The sequence below is a fragment of the Tenrec ecaudatus genome, chromosome 6, assembly GCF_050624435.1.
Source record: "Tenrec ecaudatus isolate mTenEca1 chromosome 6, mTenEca1.hap1, whole genome shotgun sequence".
In the NCBI taxonomy this organism is placed as follows: domain Eukaryota; kingdom Metazoa; phylum Chordata; class Mammalia; order Afrosoricida; family Tenrecidae; genus Tenrec; species Tenrec ecaudatus.
The window spans coordinates 112,900,566-112,925,335 of record NC_134535.1 but is presented as its reverse complement, the minus strand read 5'-3'; the positions used below and the strand labels follow the sequence as shown (position 1 = coordinate 112,925,335).

At 39.5% G+C, this 24,770-nt stretch overlaps 1 protein-coding gene across 1 annotated transcript in view; it reads left to right on the top strand.

Moving 5' to 3' along the window:
• PIK3C2G (phosphatidylinositol-4-phosphate 3-kinase catalytic subunit type 2 gamma) overlaps positions 1–24,384 on the top strand; it is a 419,757-nt gene extending 395,373 nt beyond the window's left edge. Inside the window, exons 32-33 of the mRNA XM_075553327.1 lie at positions 11,339–11,464; positions 24,102–24,384. Of these exons, the coding sequence (XP_075409442.1) occupies positions 11,339–11,464; positions 24,102–24,254 (279 nt within the window). The 3' untranslated portion in view covers positions 24,255–24,384. The remainder of the gene's footprint in view (positions 1–11,338; positions 11,465–24,101) is intronic.
• The last annotated feature ends 386 nt before the right edge of the window (positions 24,385–24,770 follow it).

Sequence of the window (24,770 nt, the reverse complement as noted above, 5' to 3'; positions counted from 1 at the left end):
GTCTTGTTAAGTGCCATTTAGTCTCCACACTCTATGTACAACAGAACAAACCAGTGATGGTCCAGCACCATCGCGTAACTGTGAGCCCATCGTTGCCGCCACTGCATCAATTCATCTTATTGAAGGTCTTCGTCTTTCTTTCTTTCTTTCTTTCTTTCTTTCTTTCTTTCTTTCTTTCTTTCTTTCTTTCTTTCTTTCTTTTTTGGCTGTCTCTCTACCAAGTTGGATATCTTTCAATAGAGACTGGTCTTCCTGATAGCATGTTCAATGTTTGGTACATTAGACAAATCTCACCATCCTTGCTTCTAAGAAGTGTTCTGGTTGTAATTCTTCCAAGACAAATGTGTTTGTTCTGTTACTGTTCCACAGTCTGCCAATATTCTTTTCCAGCACCATAATCCAAGAATTCTTAGTTCAAAATTCAAGAATAAAATGGTTTGTTTTTTCTTAAATCTTCCTTATTCAATGTCCATTTTTCACATGATAAAGCACAACTCCGGTGCACACCTTTCTTGAATTTAAACCATGCAATATTCCCTTGTTTGTTCCCACAACTGCCTCCTGATCAATGTACAGATTCCTCATGAGAACAACGTTATGAAATTCCCTTGCTCGTCAAGACTATCCATAGTTTGTATGATCAACGCAGTTGAATCCCTCTGCAGAGTTAACAAAACTCAAGAAATCTCTCATGCTCTGCTTTCAGCCAAGATCCATATGTCAGCAATAATATTCCTTGTTCTATTCCTCATCTGAATCCAATCTGAATTTCTGGCAGGTCCCTGTCAATGTTGAACGATCTTCAGCAAAATTTACTTGTAGGAGATATCAGTGATAACGTTCTATAATGTGTGTGTTTTGTTGGATCACTTCTTTGGAGTGCATGCAAATATGGACTTCGTTCACTCAGTTAGTGAGGTAGCTGTCTTCCAAATCCCTTGACATAGAGGAATGAGTACTTCCAGTGCTTCATCAGTTTGTTGAAACATCTCAATTTGTATCCTATCTGTGTTGGTTACATAATTTCATGTCAACTTGAAGATATATAAAAGTGTAGCCTGTCAATCAAGTTACAGCCTGACGGTGACACCTTGCGTGTGTGGCTTTCTCATAAGGTGGGTCCTGGGAACCTCACTTTCTCTCTCTCTCTCTGCTTTCACCTTTCTGCTGCCAGAGCCCTTGATCCACAAGACTTTGCACACATAGGCCTGTGATGTTCCTGCATTCTGCAGCACTGCATGGGGTTGTGTGAGTTTGAAGAGGGACAGTGGACTAGTTTGGACTGATGGACTTGAACTGGACTGGGCTGGGGTGTTTTCTTGATATATAATGACTTCTGGATAGAAGGCTCTTTCTGACACACATATGTGTGTTTCTGGATTTATTTCTTTAATCACTCTGGCCTAATACACCATTAATTCCTGGAATATTGATTTTTGGCTAATGTATTCAGAGCGGGTTGGACTTCTTCCTTCAGGGCCACTGGTCCTTGATCACCTGCTGCCTCCTTAAGTAATTGTTAACTAGTTGTTTGGGGTACAATGCCTGTGTTCTTTCCATCTTCTTTAGAAGCTTCCTGCATCATTCAATATTTTGCTCATAAAATCATTGACTATTGCAACTGGAGGTTTGAATTCATTCCTCAGTTGTTTCAGTCTAAGATATGCTGAACATGTTCTTTGATTTTCTAATTATAGGTCTTTGCAAATTTCATTAAAACACTTTAGTTTGTCTCCTGAGGCTGCCATTTTGAATTTTCAATTCAGTTTTTTGACTTAATAATTTTTTCCAATTGCCTTGTAATTAAAAGAAAGTTCCAAAAGCTCTTCTGACATTCATGCTGATTTTTTTCGTTCTTTCCTGTGTTTTTATAAGATATGCATCGGTTTACTAATTGCACACTTTCCAGCTTTACCACCAAACTCTGTGTCATTCTTCTAAGTTCTTTTTTTATCATTTTATTAGGGGCTCATACAACTCTTATCACAATCCATACATACATCAATTGTGTAAAGCACCCTTGTACGTTCGTTGCCCTCATCATTCTCAAAACATTTGCTTTCCACATAAGCCCCTGGCACCAGCTCCTCATTTTTTATCTTCCCTCCCTGCTCCCCCATCCCTCACGAACCATTGATAATTTATAAATCATTATTTTGTCATATCTTACTCTGTCCCATGACTCCCTTCACCCACTTTTCTGTTGTCTGTCCAACAGGTAGGAGGTAACATGTAAATCCTTGAAATTGGTTCCCCCTTTCAACCCAGCCTTCCTATCCCTTCCAGTATCGCCACTCACACCACTGGTCCTGAAGGAGTCATCTGCCTTGGATTCCCTGTGTTTCCAGTTCCTATCTGTACCAGTGTACATCCTCTGGTCTAGTCAGACTTTTAAGGAAGGATTTGGATCATGACAGTGGGGGGGGGGAAGCATTTACGAACTAGAGGAAAGTTGTATTTTTCATCATTGCTACATCGCACCCTGACTGTCTCATATCCTCCACAAGATGATTCTGTAAGGGGATGTCCAGTGGCCTACAAATGGGCTTTGGGTCTCCACTCCACACTCCCCCACTCATTTACTATGGTAAGATTTTTTTGTTCGGATGCTGCCTGACCCCTTTGACACCTCGTGATTGCACAGGCTGGTGTGCCTCTCTCATGTGGGCTTTGTTGTTTTTGAGCTAGATGGAGCTTGTTGACCTTCAAGCCTTTAAGACCCCAGACAGTATATATTTGATAGCCAGTCACCATCAGCTTTCTTCGCCACATTCGCTTATGCACCCATTTGTCTTCAGCAGTCGTATCAGGGTGGGTGAGCATACGATGATATAATTTTTTTATTCTTTTATGCCTGATAACTGATCCCTTCAGTACCTCATGGTCACACAGACTGGTGTGCTTCTTCCATGTGGGCTTTATTGCTTCTGAGCCAGTGGCCACTTGTTTACATTCAAGCCTTTAAGACCCCAGACACTATATCTTTTCATAGCTGGGCACCATCAGCTTTCGTCACCACATTTGGTTGTTCACCCTCTTTATCTTCCACAGTTGTGTCAGGAAGGTGAGCATCATAGAATGCCAATTTAATAGAAGAAAGTATTGCATTGAGGGAATACTTGAGTGGAGGCCCAATGTCCTTCTGCTACCTTAATACTAAAGCTATAAATATATGCACATAGATCTATTTACCCATCCTCATGTATACATATATTTGCATATGTACATGTCTTTATCTAGACCTCTATAAATGCCCTTTGCCTCCCAGCTATTTCCTCTATTTCCTTTGACTTCCCTCTTGTCCCACGATCATGCTCACTCCCCACCAGGATTTCAGCAATTCCTCTTAGTTACATTACCCTTGATCATGCCCAACCAGGCCTCCCACACCACCGATTTGGATCACTTTTTGTTCCCTTGTACCTGGGTTTATTAACACCATTACTCACCCCCTTCCCACCTCCCCTTCTCCCGTGTCCCAATGGAACAGTTGGTCCCATTGTTTTCTCCTCCAATTGTTCATCCAGCCTATCTTATTTAGACAGACCTGCGGAGATAGTAACATGCAAAGAAACAAGAAAGAGCAAAACCAAGCAAAAGTATACAACAAAACAACAACATACCAATGACAAAAACAAAACAAGAAAGAAAAGCTTATAGTTAGTTCAGTGATTGTTTGTTTGCCTTTTGGAGTGTTTTCCAGACCAGTCTGTTTGGGCACCATGCTCTGGCCCCGAAGTCCACCTTCAGCATTCCCTGGGACCTTGCCGCTCCATTCCCTTGCTGTTCTGCTGCACCCCCTTAATGTTTTGCCTCGGTGTGGCGGGATCCGATCAGGTGCAAGTCCTACACTGTGTCTCCGGTGTTGTCCCCTATAGGGCTGTGGGTCAGGTAGGGGCGTCATGTGTCATAGTGGGGCCGACCATGTGGTCCTCTCTGTGGACTGGCTGCTCTATTGGGGAACATCGACCTCCTGACCTGGTGAGCCATGTGTGCTCCACTCTCTCCTCCTCCCCTTTCATCTGCTCCCATGTGCTCTAATCAGATATATCCCTCTTCTGGAGCTGTAGATTCAGTGCTGTCCTTTGAAATAAGTTCTTCTGAGGGGAGGGGCAGGTATCTACTTAGTTGGTGTTGGGGCCGGCCCCCAGACCTCTCCACTGGTTCCCTACTCCACGTTGGCATGTTGCATGCACATCTTGGAGTACTGGGTTGTAGTCTGGTCCCTCTTACCCTGTGGAGACACAAACAATACCCTCCCCTTGGGTGGGTTAGAGCCCTGTGCCCCTGCTACTCTTTTCTTTTTTATCATTTTTTTTCTTTCCAACCTCCTTTTTACTTGTCTACCATGTGTATCCTGTATTTGATCTGGACCCTGCCATATTACCTGGTACTTACCCCAAGAATGTTTATATACCGTAACTTTTCCCCTATGCCCCTTTTGCCTTTTTTTTTTTTAAACTTACCTTAGCAGCCTCTGAAGTCTTTCTATCTTTAAGTCAATGCTATCTTGTGGTCTGTTTTCTCTTTTTGCCTTTTGGGTGAAGTTGTTCTATGTGGTGGTCTCTTATTTATGCTTGGTGAGTGTTGTTCTGCCCATACTGGGTCTGCAAGGATCTTTTGTAGTGCTGGATTTCTTCTAACATATTCTTTGAGTTTTTCCTTTTCTGGGAAGACTTTTACTTTTCCATCTATCTTGATTGATAATTTGGCTGGGTAGCGTACTCTTGAGTTTTTATTGTTTGCCTTCAATTTTTGGAATATGTTACTACACCTTCTCCTCTTCTTCATAGTTTCTGCTGATAGGTCTGAACATATTCTTATTTGGGAACCTTTATATGTGATTGCTTGTTTTTCCCTAGGTGCTCTCATGATTTTCTCCTTTTCCTCAAAGTTGGATAATTTAATTATGTGCCTTGGTGACTTCTTCTTGGGATTTAGTCTTGCTGGTGTTCTTTCAGCCTCCTGAATGGTTGCCTGGTTTTCATTCACTACGCTGAGGAAGCTCTCCTCCAAGAATTCTCTCATTATTGTTGCAGATGACTTCTTTGTTGTCTTTCTCTGGTAAGCCAATAATTCCAATGTTGTTCCACTTCATAGCATCAGACATAGCTCTCGAGTTTTCTCAGCTTTTCTGATGATCTCTTTAGGTTTTTGTTCACATTTTTAAAGTCTGCTTGGCTGTCCTCAAAGTCACTGATGTGGCTCTCTGCTTCCTCCAGTCACTTCTCAAGTTCCATGAGACTGCTACTGGTTTTGTCATCTCCTCCCTAATCTCCTGTATTTCCTTTTGGTTTATGACTTTTACCTCTTCTATCATTTCATCCTTTTTCTGTATTGTTTCCCTCCTATCCTGTATGACTCCAAGTAGCATTCTGAAATTTTCTTTCTGTGGCACCTCAATGTCTGCTTCTTCTATGCATGTCATTATGTTCTGGACATCTTCTGCCATTGCCTTTTGTTTCTCCCATTTTTTTCGATGAGGTTGTTGGGGCTCCTGGCTGTCTGCATTGCGTTGTTTTAGAGGAGCCAGATGCTATTTTCCAGGGAGTCGAAGAGCGTTGGGCCTCTCTGGGAGACTTGTAGGAGTGCTTCTTTAAACTGCCTATAGCTTGTTTCACTATGGAATTAACCTACCACTTTCTCCTCCTGTGGCTTCCCTCTCAGGGAAGTGACCCAGAAGGCTGGTGGGTTGCCTGCTCTGGTGTTGTGGAGTTTGGGCAGAGGTTCCTGCAGCAGCTTGGAACCTTGAGGAGTGTTGGCCAAGCTACTTTAGGACTCCAGGCACACAGGCAGGAATTCCCCAGTAAGAAGCTGAGCAGAGTATCCCGTGGTGGAGGTTGGTAGGGCCTTTTCACAGCCTTGCACTAGCTACAAAGGGTGGAGTTCACCTAGCTGGGTGTGGGGGTGTGGTGTAGGTGTAAATGCCCCAGGCTAAGGGGAGTGGTCTGGAGGCTAGCAATAGTGTTTGAGAGACCAAGAAAGAGACAAAGAGGAGGGGAAAAATGCTCAAAAGCAAGCCCTCTGAGCATGTGGAGGATGGGGGGGAGGGAATATAGTGAAGGCATGGAAACAAAGCAACAATATAGATGAGTCAAGATCCGCACCAGTGGAGTTGCAAAGGTTTAGTCCCTGCTCCGAGGCTGCAAAAGCTGTGGCTATTTTCAGAAGAGGCCCTGGGCAGCTCTCCAAGATCGAGGGGGAAGGGGAGGACAGAGAGGAGCTGCAAGGATCCAGTCCCTTCCCCTAGGTAGGTGGTGGCAAACTGTGCCTGTGTTGAGACCAAACTACCCTATAGGCTCCAAATGGTCCTGGTTTTGGCAGAGACAGTGTCAGGGCCAAGGTCAAGCCCCAGCCAGCCTCCACTGAGGTAAGTCAAAAGGCCCCAGTCTCTCCAAACCCCATGGGTCTGTGCCTACATAACTTTATGATGCCATCCTGCATTCCAGCAGTGTTGAATTTCCCTCTAAGCAACTCTCCTGGGCTGAATTCTGTGGAGTCACTCCGTTGCCATCTTGCCGGAAGTCCCCTTTCCTCTGGTTTTGTTTTCTTCATGTATGATGTCTCATGTGCTCCCATTGCTCCTCAAGTCTTCTGTCATTAATGCTTAATGTGTCAAATCTGTTATTGTGATGTTCTCAAAATCCAGGTGGGAGAGACTCAAGGTTGAATTTTGGTTCAGTGGGTATGTTTTAATTTTCTTCAGCTTTAGCCTGAATTTACATATGCGCAATTGATGGGCTGTTCCACAATCAACCCCTGCCCTTGTTGTAGCTGCTGATATTGAAATTCTCCGTTGTCTCGCCACACAGATGTAGTCAATTTTATTTTTATGGATTTCATCCAGAGAAGCCCACATATTCAATTGCCTTTTGTGTTGTTGAAAAAAATATACTTGCAAAGGAAAAATCATTGGTGTTGCAAAATTCTATCATATGATCTCCTGCTTCATTTCTATAACCATGGCAATTTTTCCAACTGCTGTTCCTTAATCTTGTTTACAAATTTTTCATTCCAATTATCAATAATTGTCAATGTATTCTGTTTGTCCATTTGGGCAATTTCATCCTAAAGACATTGGTAAAATTCTTTGATTTCTTCGTCACTAACTTTAGTGATGGTGCATAAATTTGAATAAGCGTACTGACTGGATTCCCTTGTATATAGATAGGTATTATCCTCTCCTTTGAGAGACAGCAGTGTACTTCGAGATAAATCTTGAAATGTCCTTTGATGCTGAATGCAACCCCATTCCTCTGATGGTGTAATTCCAGGCTTTAGTAAATCATGCTTTTTTCTAATTCAAAATGACCACTATGAGCCCATCTCTGCTCCGTTTCAGTTTAGTATTTCAATCTGTAAGCATTCGGTTTCATGTTTGATGAATTCCAAAATTCTTTGATTCATTTCTTGGAATATTCTAAATTTCAATAACTGATAGATGTTTTAACTGTTTCTTCTTATTTTGAATGGTACCCCATCAGCAAATATCAGGTCTCAAACTTTACACCATCTATGTCATGATGATTGACTCTACTTTTAGAGGAGAATTCTTTCGAGCATCTTCCAATCTGAGCCGCTCATCTTCTGGCCCATCTGACAATATCCACTGATGTCCCTGCGATTTTCCCTGTTTGACAGTGCTTTACTGCTATTCACCAGGTTTTATATGGCTAATTCCTCTGATGTCAACCTCCTAGTCCTTCTTCAGAGCCTATTCTTAATATGAAAGCTATGCTAAAACCTGTTCATTCACGGCAACCTGCCTGGCATTTGAAATACCAATGACATACCTTCCAGTATCACAGCAATATCATGCGACTACAGTATGACAAACTGACAGACATGTCGTGAGTGGGTTAAAATCTTCTTCTATTAAGTAAAAATATTTTTTAAAAGACTACTGTAGCAGTTGAACTACAGCAAAAAAGTAATGATATATCTTAATATAGACTTCAGTTTTAAAACCAAGAACAAAGCAAGAACCAAGGGAAAGAAGTAATACCACTTAACAGAATGTTAATGTGTTGGGAGAGTACTGTTTTGGAGAGTGGTATAAGGCTAGACACAGAAGGTTCATGAGGGAAGGGGGTTCAGGGAGGGAGGGGAAAAACTGAGGAGCTGATGCCAGGGGCTTAGATGGAGAGCAAATGTTTTGAGAATGATGAGGGCAATGAATGTACACATGTGCTTTACACAATTGATGTATGTATGGATTGATTGTGATAAGAGTTGTATGAGCCCCTAATAAAATGATTAAAATAATAATAATAAATAGAATTATCTGATATCCAAATAATACCCATTAGCCAAATAATCAAAGTATATTGACTAAAAACAAACAGAAACAGATAAAAAGAGAGAAAAACTTTTTTAAAGAAAAGAAAAAATAAAATAAAAAGAATGAGAAAAAAAGATATACAAAGAGGAAAAAAAAAGAAATAAAGACAAAGGCATGAAGAAGATATATAAACCACTAGGCTGGAAAACTAGTGATGATCTGGAGTTCCTTACTTGGAAACCATCTCTACTTGTGTTTCTACACTAAGAACCATCATGCCCCCAGGCAACACTTACTGATGTTGAATGGCAGGTTTGGTTGTCACTACTTGGGGGGTGTTGCTACTGGCATCTAGTGAGTAAAAGCGTGCTGTTCTCCCATTCAGCCCCACGCAACAAGAGTAACAACAAAAATGCTGATTGCAATATGTCAACAGCCCTAGATTGAAAAACTTACTCTGCATAAATGTCTTAGTAAATCTTGTCCAAACTGTGCATTACATTTATTCATTTTCAGTGTATAAGAAGTAAAATAATAGTATCCAGTATTCATTGCATCATTCTGTTTCGGCGGTTTCCTTATATTATATGGTTCAATCTTTAAAACCCTATGATATAATAATTGTCTTATCTTAATTTAACAGATAAGCAAACTGATCCCCTGAAAAATTAAAATTCCTGTGAAAAGCCACATAGCTGGCAAAATTAGAGAACTAGAATTGCAACCAGACAATCTATTCCCAGAGCCTTTAAATTGGAGCTCACAGTGACCAAAAGTATGGTATTCTTAAGCCCCAGAGAAAGAATTAGGTAATGCAAAAACACTTTTAATCCTTTATTTTTCCACACGAAACAGTGAGATTTCCACTCTAAGAAATAGTAATCACATCTTTCTATATCACAGAAGATTCTATTCTGTCATTTCAAAGCCCCTCTTCATAGAGGACTTCTGCACGGGGGCACATGTCTTGATTCCAATGAAAACTGCAGTGCCCAATCTCAGTGATTTGACATATAGGTTTGTGCAGAAACATTTAATCAATTTTTAATTGAAAATAAACAGCTATCATTTTCTAGTTACATAATTTTTACTGTGTACATTAGAACTGAAGGAAAAGTTGGTTGAGAATATAGCTCTTATTTTCTTGCTTTCCAAAATGTTTTCAAGAGTGCAAAATAAAGATACATTAAAGCTGTGAATGACAGCAGCACTGGGAGTCCACATGTGAATATCACTGTTTCAGAATTTAAAGTATATTTGCATAAAATTATGGATCTAAGTAGTACAATATGGTCAAAAATAAGCACTTCATTACTCAAGTTTGACTTTAAGTTGTGGTCGGTACATAATCTGGTGTCAATTTGAGGATTTAGAGTGTAGGAGTGTAGTCTAGCCTGTCAATAAGGATATAGCCAATGAAGACTCTGTGTGGGCACGGCCTTCTGAGGAGTCTGGGAACCCCTGTGTTTCCTCCATGGAGGCAGGAGACACTGTCTCTCACAGCTCACTTCCGGTGAGATATCCCTGTGGCGAATACACATGGAGAGAGGCTGATGGAGCCAGACCTCTGGAGTTGTAGCAGCAACATGGAGACCCTGATTAGCACTGAAATGTTTAAAATGCCACTGGATCCATAAGACTTCCAACCCACTGGCCTGTGATCTTCTTGCATTTGGCATTATCACATCTGTTTCATGATTCTGAAGAGGAATTTATAGATTGGTATCAGACATATGGACTAATCTCTGATTCGTGGACTTGATCTGGACTGGGCTGGGATAGTTATACAATATTCAACTGCTCTTGTATAGAAAGCTCTTTCTTATACACATGAGTGTCCATGAATTTGTTTGTCTAGTCTACTCAGACTAGCACAGCTGTCCACTTTAAATAAAAAAGTATAAAAAGGATTTCATATTAAATCAATCTAGATATCCAAAATTTGGGGACATTCTACTCTCCATTTGGTCAAGATCACTAAGATAAAATCCTATTTGCTATATTTCAAATCAGTTTATATTTTAAACTCTTTAAAGCAGTTGGCCTAATTCTTCAAATGATATATTGAGAAATAAACATACCCATAGTCGATTTAAAGGAATGAGGGCCTCTATGAAGAAGGGTGCACCTCTGAGGAAACTGGCAAAGGCAGGAGCAGAGTTATTGGGGATGACAGAGACAGATATATTTGATTCTGTCATTGTGGTAACCCTTTCAATAGCTTCTGAGGTCTCACAGAAAATAATTTTGCAAGGTTATGCCATGAGTTTTAGAGCATTTATCTAAGAAATTAGTGAAATTATATGAAAACCTTGTAACTATTTTAAAGTTGTAGGTCCAATTGGTATTTTAAATAAATCCCACTTTAAGTAGGATATTATTCAATCATATAAAAAAATCAAACTAAGCCCACTGCCAGTCAATTCCAACTCATAGCAATCCTATAGGACAAACTAGACCTGTCTTATAGGGTTTCCGGGGCTGTAAATCTTTAAGATTGTCTCGTCTTTCTTCCCTGGAGTGACTTATTGGCTAAAAGCACTGCATTTTTGGTTAGCAGCCGACTACGTAAACCTCTGAATCCCCAGGATACCAACAATCATGATTACTTATCATTAAATGCTAAATCTCATTTTATATTTTAAACTTGACTCTCCTCCCCGTGTCTCCTCCTGCTACTGGCTCATGAACCATGAGGCATTAAGATGGAAATACTCTCTCTACCATGGGCTAACATTCAGTTTGTAACCATTTCTGTCACAAGGTACAAGTTTAGTTTTTACTATTAAAGATAATTAGAGTAATTATATTTAATGAGCTTTTAAGTATAGTTCTCTGACACCACTTTTAATTTAAGAGGGGGGAAATTTTATGCTTTTAAATGGTGATTTGGGATTATGTTTGAGCAATGAAATGTTTTTTGATTTCTTATTTTCCAGTAAAGAGAGTGACTATAATAAAACCCAATTCTGTCTTTGGTCTAGATATTTAGTAGCTTTGTATTTGTTTTCTTTGATAGCAACATGTATTAATATTTATAACCATTTTCCTCTGCAGCATCTCCCAGATGGCTCTGCGCCCAGTGCGCATGTTGAGTTTTATCTTTTACCGTATCCCAGGGAAGTTCATAAGAGGAAAACAAAATCTGTTCCAAAATGTACCGACCCCACTTACAATGAAATTGTGAGTATGCCTCATCTTTTGTCCAGTCATTTTATATTTTTCTTACCAGTTTCAGCTTAAAAACCAAATATGGAAACATTACAGTAATTGGAATCATTCTTTCATACAGTAAAGACATTTGCAAAATACCCAGTGGATTTTTTGTTTACAGGAATAAAACAGATGTTTACAGGAATGGGACAGTCCAGGTATTATTGGTCTCAAGGTGCTTATGAGACAATTCGTAAATCATGGCTAATTTCCAGTAATAGCCCAAGTCTATGGGCTCAAAAAAAAAAAGACATTTGTTTTGCATACTAACATTATTCCTGACTCGATCTTATTTTTTCTAACTTTTTAAACCTGATTTTCGGAACCCAATAATATTATCATAGCCTACTGTATACAGCAGTGGTAGAGAAAGTTAAAAAGTGTAGCTACCAAGGCTCAAATCTACCCCTGCCTGGGTTTATTTCCAACAAAATAATTGATCCATGTCACTGCCAACAGTGGATGGGTGCAGACAGGTTCTTTCAATAAGATAATTAGTTTCATCCGGGTGCCTTCAAAAGAAGTCCAATCTCAATAGTGACATCAGAGGGGTCTGCGGGGCCAGAGAAACTCAAGAGGGAAACATCAGCTCAGAGGATAGAGCAATTGGTTTTATGGTTCCTGGCGGGTGGGGTGGGGTGGGGTGGGAGTAATCCAGATAGATTTTCCACAAAGAACACAGGACGATCACAAGGACTTATGGTATTATAATGAACTTTTAAGAATACTGAAAACTACTTTGGTGAGAAAAGTCTAGGTAATTTATAGCAAGATTTTTGTTTCCCCATCAGAACAATGCACCTGCTCCTTCTTCAATGGTAGCAAGGGCTGTTATATGAGAATTTCATTGGAAATTCATTCCCTGCCATCCTGATCTTGCCCTTTCAGACTTTTTGATGTTCCCAACAGTCAAGGAGTATGAAAAAGCTCTGCTATGTGAGTCTCTTGAGGAGGTCAGGCTGCAGTTTGACAAGGTATAAATCAAAGAGCCATAATTACCTAGGGAGGGGGTCAAAAGATGGGACTACCTCGTGCAGAAGTGCAAAGACCTAGAGTGATGCTCCAGAGGAAAAGGATAGCTTCACATTAGGACATTTTTGTTACATAAAGGAGTCTATGCTTTTGCAGTAATACTTTTTGACTTGATAGATCTCATAACATTCCCCTTTCCAACGTAGACAATGAACTAAAAATTCAAGTTTAATTTGAATTTATAGTGTAGATGGTTCTCTAATTTATTTCTACTATGCAATTTGAGCATCTAACCCCCTGTAGGTCAACGACTACACAAATTCTCTTGATTTTATCTTTTATTGTCTCTCTGTACTTTTCAGTCAATTACTTACTCACCTTTCCTCACTGGATCTTTAACTTAATATTCATAATATATATATTTAATATATGATATATATTAAACCTTCCCTTAAGCATCCAAATTTCTTTTAACTCCTTATCACCTCTATTCTTTTACAAAATTAACCTACCGCCTTCTTTCGCTTCATCACTTCCCTACTGCCTTATGATCCTGTACAATCAGGTGGATGACCTGTATTGATAATGCTTTCTTTAAGTGGAATCAATAAACTACTGATCAGCGAATCCAATGATTCTTTATACTCTCTTTTCCCAGACCCCTGTTGAGTAGTCGGCACTGTTGACCATGCACTATTTCCTACAACTGTTTCCTTCCCCAGTCATGCCACTTCTTAGCTCTTTCAGCTCCTTTAACCAGTTCTTTCTCTACTGCCATTCTTCCTCTTACAATATTGTTCACTGACATTGGGTGGTCCACCCACATTTCCTCTTAATATATACTCTCTCAAAATTATTTTAAGCAATCACACAATTCACCTGTATGGACATTTCTACTCCTGTAAACAGTTACAGTGTCACTCACAGAGGGCAGTTCTCCCCTGCCTGTCGGGTTTCTATGAGCTGGCGTGAACTCAATGGCAGTGAGTATGTTGCAGCTGAATTTACTCCTCAAACTCAAGTTGCTCCCCCAAGCACCTGATCTGCATTCCTACTTGATGATGGAAGAGTTCTAACTAACTGTCTCCTAATTGGCTCGATGGCAGTGAGATTGGTTTGGAGCACTTTAACGTCAGATTTGCCTCTACAGTTTTTCATCTCAAAAGTTAAATTTTAATGATACTTCTTTGGATGTCACCCACCTCGCCAATGAGGAGGGAAGCCGAGGGCACCCCAGAGTGGCAATTAGGTCACTCTATTGTTCAGGCAACTCCTCTGGGGAACTTTGAAACTCACAGAACGTGATTCAAAAAGGGTTATGAGATATATTTTATTATAATCTAGATAATAAAATCATTGTTACCTTTTGAAAAGTATTTAAATATATTTAGAAGATATATAGGAACCTGGGTAGTATAGTGATTATTAGTATGCTAATCTCAAGTCAGCTGTTTGGATCCACTATGGGATAATGCTTTTTATTCCTTAAACGAGTTATAGCCTCAGAAATGCACAAGGGTAATTAGTTTTTATACTGTCCTATAGGGTCACTATGGTCAGAATCAACTCGATGACAGTGGGTTTAGTTTAGTGGACTTTCGATGATATAGAGGGAGTGTGCAAGATGACTGAGACTGTGGATAGAGATGAGAGCAAAAGAATGACTCCCCTCTATCAGTAAAGAAAGACATCTCATTATGAAGTCAACAGCTAAAGAGATGCACCTTCGCTATTCCTGGTTTCTTGAACACCTCGCTATTTCCTGTTTTTATACTTCTTTTACCCTTAGTTTCAAGAAACTTCTTATACTCGACTCTAATTACTTGAAATTTAAAGTACCATTTAATGGCAAAGAGCCACAAACATTAATGAGAATTTTTCATTGACTTTCTACTTATTTCAAGCATAAAAATACATGGAAATGTTTCACTATCTTTTAATTACGTCTTTTCACAAGCCCCCTTATATGTGAATTAAAATAATAGTAATTATGCATGCCCAAATATTACTTGATAGTATTGGTGAACCACACAAAGAGAAGGGCAGTATCAAGATTGGAGGAGCCGTTTACCTGTGCCATGCACACTATACAACCTTCCTTGCTGAAAGTAAAGAAGGCTTGAAGCACTTGTTGGTAAAGATCAAAGATTACAAACTTCAGTATGGAGTATACAACATAAAATAAATGAAAGTCCTCGCAATATGTAGGATCATGGTGCACAAAGAAAATTTTTTAGTTGTCAAGAATTTAGTAAGCAATGCCCATAGAAGCGACAGTCAAGAAATCAAACAATGTCTCACATTGAGAACATCTGCTACCCCAAACCAAAACATTACAAAAAACTACAAAATGTTAAAAAGCAAAGATGTTGTCTTTGGAATGAAGGTGCACCTAACCCAAGCCATAATATTTTCAATAACCTCATATTCATGTTACATCTAAACAATGAATAAGGAACCTTTAAGAATAACGGATACATTTGAATTATGGGGTTGATGAAGAATATTTCATAGACCAGGGAATGCAAGAAGAATTTACAAATATTTTTGGAAGAAGTACAGCTGTGATGTTCCTTGGAAGCAAGCACAGCAAGACTTCTCTCATATTTTGGACATATATCTGGAAGAGGAGATGATGCTTGCAGAAGTACTGGGTCAGTGAAGAAGAGAAATACCCGTAAGAGACGCATTGACACAGTGGTCAAAACAATGAGCTCAAAAATACAAACAATTGTGAAGATGGCATAGAACCAGGCAGTGTTTCCCTTCTATCTATCGCACATAGGATTGCCTTGAGTTGAAACCAATTCACCGTCACCTAACAACAACACATCAGCTTACCAATCCAAAATTCAAGGCTCAAACCCATGGTCATCCAATCAATGCTGACTCATTGTGACCCCACTGTGGGTTTCTGAGACTGTAAACATGGGTAGAAAGTCCTGCCTTTCCCCCATAGAGCTACCAGTGGTTTCAAACTGCCAACTGTGCGGATTGCAATCCAATGCACAGTCACTTCGCTACCAGGGCTCCCAGATTAATTAGAAGTACTTCTCCATCAATCTATACTTGTAACAGGAACTGACTTTGTCTACACTTCAAACTCACTGTCCTTGAGTCGAAGTCAACTCATAGCGGCCCCATATGACAGGGCCCCATATGACAGGGGACAACTGCCCCTGTGGGTTTCTGAGAAGGTAACTAATGACGGAAACAGAAAGCCCCATCTTTCTCCTGAGGTGTGCCTGGTGCTTCCAAACCACTGACCTTGTGGTTAGCAGCCCAATGCATAACCACTACACCACCAGGGCTCCTTTTGTTTATATTTAAAGAATTTTGAAAGTCATGTGCACATGTGTAGCAAACCTCAATTTATACAAAATCTAAACCAGCAGAAATGTTTTTATAAGGGGTTCTTCTAATACCATAGTGACCAATAAAATAAGAGGTCATTACATAACTAATTTTGCTAGGAAGTCTGCTTGAATTTTTAAAGACATAGGAAAAGGGAAAGACACTATTTAAATTTTCAGCTGTTATGCTGTCTTATTAGTACATCACAGATATTTAGAAGGACAAAAGAAAGTAAGCCGGTTTTAGATCTGGCTTGACTTCCTCTTGCCCTCACTTGTCATCTAAGACCCAAGTTGTCTGCCAAGTTCTTTAAATTATTTCTGTACATCCTACGGAGAACCTATGTGCTTATAAGCAACCCTAGTAAGTGATCACATGGTATCCGCCATGTGTTTAACTTCTCCCCGGTATCTGGCAATACTTAGAACTGCTCCTTCAGCAACTGACCACAGCTAGCTGGGCTCTCCCAAACTACCAGTCATGCAGTGTTTGGTGACGTGGGACAGAATGGCCTCCCTCCCTTCTTTATATGGATTTCTTTGAGGAATATAAAGATGATACCAGACCATATCACCAATGATTTATGAAGCTTTTAATGAAAATATTTCTTTCTTTCTTAATTCACAGCCCTCTCTCAAATTCCCAGATCTGAGAGGAGCTCACTAGGGAGCATTTGCAAGTGATGAGTTTCTACCCTTCAGATACTAAGGCTTTGAGGTGCAATCAAGCTTGTCTAGTTAACCCTTCCCAGGGGGAGAACTAACAAGGGTGGCCAGCAGTTTTCCTGACAACCTTTATTATATATACTCCAATGGTACTAATCGCTAGGCTCAAAAAGAGGCTAACATTGGGGCTAGGATTGTATCTGCAACAGCCTTATAGCTTTTAAAAGAATCAGAAAGTGGATTCTACTCCAAGCCATTAAAGCACCTTCAGTAGAAAAGTTACATATGTTCGATAGTAGAATTCTCAACAACCATGTGGGATACCTGAGTTTGGCCCGCAGCCAAGGAATCTCAAGCGCAATCACCACCTGTCAGTGAAGGCTTGCATGTTGCTGTGAAGCTAAACAGGTTTCAGCAAGGTTTCCAGACTAACACAAACTATGATGAAAGCACTGGAGATCTATTTTCAAAAACTCATTTAGTTTAATGCCATTGTGCATGGTTTGGCATTGAGTAGTCAAGGGCCTACTCAGTGTCAGCTGACAGCATAATTGTGTTTTCAATATCATAAAATACCTTGCAAGCTATGCAGATACTAATTACTATTACCTAGCACAATGCCAGTAACAAAATGCACTCAATAAGCATATGCATTTTTAAAAAATCATTTTATTGGGGGCTCATACAATTCTTATCATTATCCATACATACATCCATTGTGTCAAATGCATATGTACATTTGTTGCCATCATCGTTCTCAAAACATTTGCCTTCTACTTGAATCCTTAATATCAGCTGCTCTTTTTCCCCCTCCACCCCCATTTCTCCCTCCCTCAAGAACCCTTCATCATTCATAAATTATTATTATTTTGTCATATGTTACACAGTCTGATGTCTTCCCCCCAGCACCCTCTTCTCTGCTGTCCATCCCCCCCAGGGAGGAGGCTATACATAGATTCTTGTAATCAGTTTCCCCTTTCCACATTCTCTCCACTCTCCAGACATCGCCACTCTCACCACTGGTCCTGAAGGAGTCATCTGTCCTGGATTCCCTGTGTTTCCAGTTGCTATCTGTACCAATGTACATCCTCTGGTCTAGCCAGATTTGTAAGGTAGAATTGGGATCATGATAGTGGGGGGGGGGGGGAGGAAGCATTTAAGAACTAGAGGAGAGTTATATGCTTCACTATTGCTATCTTGCACCCTGACTGGCTCATCTCCTCCCCACAACCCTTCAGTAAGGGGTGTCCAGTTGGCTAACAATGGGCTTTGAGTCTCTACTCTGTGCTCACCCATGTTTACAATGATATGTTTTTTTGTTCCTTGATGCTTGATACCTTGTCCTTTAGACAGCTTGTGGTCCACAGACTGGTGTGTTTCTTCCATGTGGGCTCTGTTACTTCTGAAGTAGATGGCCACTTGTTTATCTTCGAGCCTCTAAGACCCCAGATGCTATATCTTTTGATAACCGGGCACCATCAGCTTTCTTTACCACATTTGAGTATGCACACGTTTGTCTTCATTGATAGTATCAGGAATGTGGGCACCCCCTGATATGATTTTTAGTTATTTTATATCTGATAACTGGTCCCTTCTACACCTAGTGTTCAGACAGGGTGGTGTGTTTCTTCCCTGTGGGCTTTGATGCTTCTCAGATATATGGTTGCTTGTTTATCTTCAAACCTTTAAGACCCCAGATGCTATATCTTTTGATAGCCGGGCACCATCAACTTTCTTCACCACATTTGCTTATGCACCCATTTTTCTTCAGCAATTGTGTCAGAAAGGTGTGCATCCTGGAATGCCAATTTAATAGAACAACGTGTTCTTGCATTGAGTAAGTGCTTGAGTGGAGGTCCAATGTCCATCTGCTGCCTCAATACCTAACCTATAAATATATGCACAAATATTTGTTTCCCTAGACTATTATATAAATATATTTACATGTGTACATTCCAGTCTTTAGACCTCTGTAAAATATCCTTTGTCACCTAGTCTTTCCTCTATTTCCTTTTACTTTCCGCTTGTCCCACTACCAAGGCATAACCATTTTTGTATGTATCATCTTATTGAATACTCATAGTACGATAACACTTCATCTCAAATGAAGAAATTAAGACTCAGAGTCGAAGCATTTTGCCTAGGAGGATGAGGTTACAGCTGCTTATTCCAAAACACAAATTCCAAAACCCACACTTATTATCCTGAATGATGCTGTAAATTCTCCATACGGATAGCCATTCACAGGTTTCCTCTTCTCTGTTTGCATTGACCTGCTTCCACAAAGCTGTTTCCACAAACACTAGACATATTTCAATTTCCATATTATTATCTTCCCATTGCAATCATTTAAAATGCCCTTTAAAAGTATTTATTTGACCCTTGTTTCAAATAATACACAGTAATAACTAGTATAGGTGTTTGATGGCTCATAGAACACACAGTGATTAACTAGTATATGTGTTTGATGGATATTCATTATGTTAAATGTTTTTCTATTTGATGTAATGATGTCAAACCCATAAATTTAATGCTTGTCATAATGAAGAGTTGGCTTATTATGCCTATGGGTAAGGAAACATTCTAAAGTGAAATTAAAGGAGTTGTCCATTTTTTATTCTGCTTATGTGAAAGCAGAATTGTCTTAGTTATCTAGTTCTGTTATTAGAAAAGCCACGAGTTATTGTCTTTAAAAAACAGTGTGGGCCCTTGGGAAAGGTGTTCAGTCTCTATAACGAAACAAAGATAACCTATTTCCAAATGGGATTATGGTCAGGAGCATAGATAGTAGGATTTATAATACATATTTTAATTTTATAGGAACACAAGCCAATCCCTCAAAAGAACACATATCAAATCAAAAGTTTCTTGAGTAATATAACATTTCAAACACTTGTCTTATATTATCCACTATTCATTGCACACTAGGAAAATAATACATTTTAAATTATGTCAGAGGTGTAATGAAGTAATTAAAATATATCACTATTGTCTATGATATGCAATGATTGCACCTATGATATGTAACTGAAGAATTTTAAATTTTCAGATACTTTCAGGGAAATTACTTTTGCATAATAAAGCAAAGAAAAAACATATAAGTGCAATGATACAAACTTTGGAAGTTCATATTTTGCATTTTAACCAGAAAGGCAATTAATTCCTAAAATCATTTCCTGAGCCATTCAGCATGCTAAATACCTAGAAGATTCATTCTGTCTGGAAGAGTTTTCCCCATCCAACTGATACAAAATACCAAAAAAACAAATGTTCCATCTTGTGTATTTGATGGATTTTTCTTAAGCTATAATTTATTAGTGTTTAATATGTTCCAGGCCTTGTAGAGAGGTTTATATTCATTATGTCACTTATTTTTCCCTACAATGCTAAAAGGTAAGTATTACTATCCCCATTATGCAAATGAGAAAACATTCATCATGACAAGAGATTAGTCAAAATATAAATTGTTGATGTTTTTCTTACAAATTTAAATCCTTGGGGCTTATTTAGATGGTTCTCACAAATTTAAATCTTTAGGGCTTATTTAGAGTTATTAAGCCTGACTTTTCAAAGGGCCTAATGCTTAGAGTTATCCCATTTTCTGCTTCACATACAGTAGCAGTTTGATCGTTCTTTTACCTATTTTCTCTCTAAAATAGATGAGTTTATCTGTGGGGGAAGTGTGGTAGGAGGAAAACAGGATAGTTCAGATTTTAAAATAACTCCTGTTATTTTAAAGAAAGACTGTGAAACCCTGGAAGGAGTTGCAGGCAGGATTAGGATCAACTTGTGGTCCAATAACATGAATAACAGTGTTAGGATTTTGACATTTTGAAGGCAGCCCTTAAAATTCCTTATTGTCCCAGGAGAACTTAACAGAGGACAAGGAATCATTGAACAACCAGGGCTATAAAAATAAAAGATAATCTCCAGGCTGGAACGCAAGGGAAATTCTATGAAGGGTCAGGCACGGATTGGATAGACTGGAATCCGGCATTATATTTATATCTAGCATCCTTTGACTGAATTGATTTAAAATCACTGTTCAAGGCAACTAACAGATTAATTTGAACTGCATTTCATTGATAACTTAATGGACACACACACACACGACCTGTGTTGTGTAAAAGACCAGAAACCACATCAAGTACAATGTAATGGGAAGGTCATTGAAGAAACCCCCAGACCTACAGTTGATGGCAAATCATAGTGACCGTATAAGACATGGAAGAAACAAACAATCCTTGAACTAACTACAAGCTTTTCTTTCGTGAAGTGTTTTGTTTTATTCTTTGTCAGTGGTTTGTTTTTGTTGGTTTGTTGTCTGGTTATATACTGTTGCTTTGTTTTCCTCTGTCTTGTTTTCGTGCATGTTAGTGTCTCCACAGGTCTGTCTGAATAGGACAGGCTGGATGAACTATCTGGAGGAAAAACAATGGGACGGACAGTTCCGGGGGGACTTGGGGTGGGGGGGTAGGGGGGGGTAAGGAAGTGGTGTTAACAAACCCAGGGACAAGGGAAAAACATGGGACCCAAAATGGTAGTGAGGGGGGAGTGGCAGGCCTGGTGGGAAATGATCAAGGGTAAGGTTGCTTAGAGAAGAGGTATACTCTAGCCCAGGTGGGGACGGAGCATGGTAGTAGTAGGGCAGGAGGAAAGTCAAGGGAGATGGAGCAAAGAGCTAGGAGTCGAGGGGCATTTATGGAGGTCTAGTCAAAGAAATGTACATGCAAATATATATATGAGAATGGGGAAATAGATCTATGTGTCTATATTTATAGGTTTAGTATGAAGGTGGTGGAAGGACCTTGGGCCTCTACTCAAGCACTTCCTCAATGCATGAATACTTTCTTTTATTAAATTGGCACTTTACGATGCTCACCCTCCCGACACAACTGCTGAAGCTAAAGTGGGTGAACAAGTAAATGTGGTGAAGAAATCTGATGGTGCCCGACTATCAAAAGAGATAGTGTCTGGTGTCTTAAAGGCTTGAAGATAAACAAGCGGCCATCTAGCTAAGAAGCAACAAAGCCCACATGGAAGAACACACCAGCCTGTGTGATCGAGTGGTCCCGAAGGGATCAGTTATCAGGCATCAAAGAACAAAAAATCATATCATTGACTGCACACCTCCATGATAGGATCGCTGAAGACAAACGGGTGCATTAAAAAATGGGGCAAAGAAAGCTGACGGTGCCCGGCAATCGAAAGAGATAGTGTCTGGGGTCTTAAAGGCTTGAAGGTGAACAAGCGGCCATCTAGCTCAGAAACAATAAAGTCCACATGGAAGAATCACACCAGCCCGTGCGATCACGAGGTGCAAAAGGGACCAGGTATAAGGCATCATGCAAAAAAAAAAAATAGATAGATAGATAGATAGATAGATAGATAGATAGATAGATAGATAGATAGATAGACCATAGTGAATGAAGGGGGAAGTGCATAGTGGAGACCCAAGGCCCAAGTGTCGGCCAATGGAGATCCCCTCATAGAGGGGTTTAGGAGAGGAGATGGGTTAATTAGGGTGTGAGGTAGTACCGATGAAGAACACAGCTTTCCCCCATCCTGGATGCTTCCTCCCCCCAACTACCATGATCCAAATTCTACCTTGCAGGACTGGATAGGGCAGAGGTTGTACACTGGTGCATATGGGGGCTGGAGGCACAGGGAATCCAGGGTGGATGATACCTTCAGGACCAAGGGTGTGAGGGGTGATGCTGGGAGAGTGGAGGGTGAGTGGGTTGGAAATGGGGAACTGATTACAAGGATCCACATGTGACCTCCTCCCTAGGAGAAGGGGAGGGAGGGAGACACCGGATAGGGCAAAAAAAAACAATCTATAAATTATCAAGGGCTCATGAGGGAGGGGGAAGCGGGGGGGGGGGAAGAGGACCTGATGCAAAGGGCTTAAGTGGAGAGCAAATGCTTTGAAAATGATTAGGGCAAAGAATGTATGGATGTGCTTTATACAATTGATGTATGTATATGTATGGATTGTGATAAGAGTTGTATGAGCCCCTAATAAAATGCTTTAAAAAAAAGACATGAAGAACTGCCCCACATTGTTTCCAAAGCCATAAATCTTTACAGAAACAGAAGTGCCTCATACTTTACCCATAAGGCATCTGGTAGTTTTGAACCTTTTGGTCAACAGACAAGACCTACACCCAAGAGCTCTTCAGGATACTGATAAAGTTAAAGAAAACTCACTACCAAAAAGTCAATTCTGGCATCAAATCAGTCTGGATGACAGTGACTCTGTAGGGTTTTCAGGATTGTAAATCTATACAGGAGCAGACAGTGTCACTTTTGTAGTGACCGGTGATGACCAAGGACTCACCCTTGCAGTTAGTAGCCCAACACACAGCCCCATGAGGAGCCTGGGGCAGCCTCCCAATTGACTCAGGGTCTGCCAGTTCAAGTTCTTCTCCTGCTGCTTTTTAAATTTTTTTAGCGGTTTTATTGACATGAATTTCACATATTACACAGTTCAGCAGTCATTGGATTAAAGTGCTGTGCAGTCATCACCACCATCAATTTTAGAACATGTTCTTTCTGTGTCCCGAATCCACCCCTGCTGCGCCCTAGCAAACTGCTAATCCACTGACTGTCTCCTAAATTTACCTATTCTGGATTTCCTATCCAGAAAATCATACAAAATAAAACCAAAGAGCAATAAAAAGCCAACAACACCTTGTCCTTTGGCCATAAAAAGCAAGCAAGTTTAGAGCAGCATATAAAATTCATTTTCTAAATGTCCTCATAAGACCTCTCCTAGTATCATGTTGGACTTACATGCACAGCTGTGTCCTACTAATGACGGACCACACATTTAAAATGTCTGTGCCGCCAAAGCTACACAGGGATAGCCCGCGGGTTGCTTCTGGGTAAAAGCAACTGAACAGCACAAGAACTAGTTCATGCAAATTTGTATGTACACTATGATGTCAGCTCAGATTCTTTAAAATTAGTTATATAGAGAAATTTTCATTTAAAAAACAAGAAGATACCAACTGTAATTATCATCCAGTGATGAAACTATGGATTTCTTTCTTTTGTTAATTTTTGTTTTATTAATAATTTATACAGTGTTCACATATATTCATACCTAAAAATAAGCAATTATAAATAAACAAAAGAAACTATAGAATGACTTCTTTGCATGATGACAGAAATGTTCTTGCATATGTTTAAATAGCACAAGGAAACCATGCAAACTGGTTCGTCTTTCCTCCTTAGCCTTAAACACGGAAGGATGATGTCAAACTCCAGCGTTGCCAAATAAATCCAAGGACAGTTAAAGGTTAAGGGTATTTTAAATCCCTTGCTAATAAATAATTTGTAATCTTATAAATTTGAGGTGGGCCATTCTAGTAAGTTCTTAGCTACTTGGAGTAATTTTTTTGTCATGTTGAACATATGAATTAAATTTTTGTTATGTTAGAATACACTTTAGTTTTTCACAATTAGAGTTAGAAATGAAATATTATAACATTAATCTATCCATTCCAGGATACAATACTCATACTCTAGCAGGTTTTTTTCAAAACAATATTCAAAATAAAGATCCATTTATACACATGGTATTTATATTTCCTTTTCGTTTCCATTTTCAGGTGGTATACAATGAAGTCACAGAGCTTCAAGGACATGTCTTAATGCTTATTGTTAAAAGCAAAACCACATTTGTAGGAGCAATTAACATCCAGCTTGATAGCGTCCCTCTCGATGAAGAAAAGTGGTATACACTAGGAAACAGTATCATTTGACCATCACTATAAATATATGCAATGACTCATTAAGAACTTGGGGGGAGGGTGTTGGGTTTTTTTAAGATCCAACCTTTCTAGCACTAGAACAAGACATTTTTTTGCCTAAGATAACATAGGGTATAGATACACAAAAAATGAATCTAAATCAATCTTTTTTTCTTTAATGGTGCAACAATTAATTCAGTGATATCTCATATATGAATAATAAAAATATGGGATTTTAATATATCTTTTAATGTATGTGATTTTAATATATCTATTAAGTCAAACATGTATTCACATTTGATTTTTAACTGTGTGCATGTTCCATGCATTAATCATGTGGTTCTTCTAACCATAGTCTTTCAATTCCCACCCACTGACTGGGTGGACCATACAAACATGGTACCTAAGGGCCTTGGACAGTTTTCCCATCGCACTAAGTGTACAATGAGCAATCCGAGAAACAAGAAGAAGTCTCATGACTATAAGAAAGAAGAGCCAGGAGGAATGCCTCTTTTGTACCCAGAGACC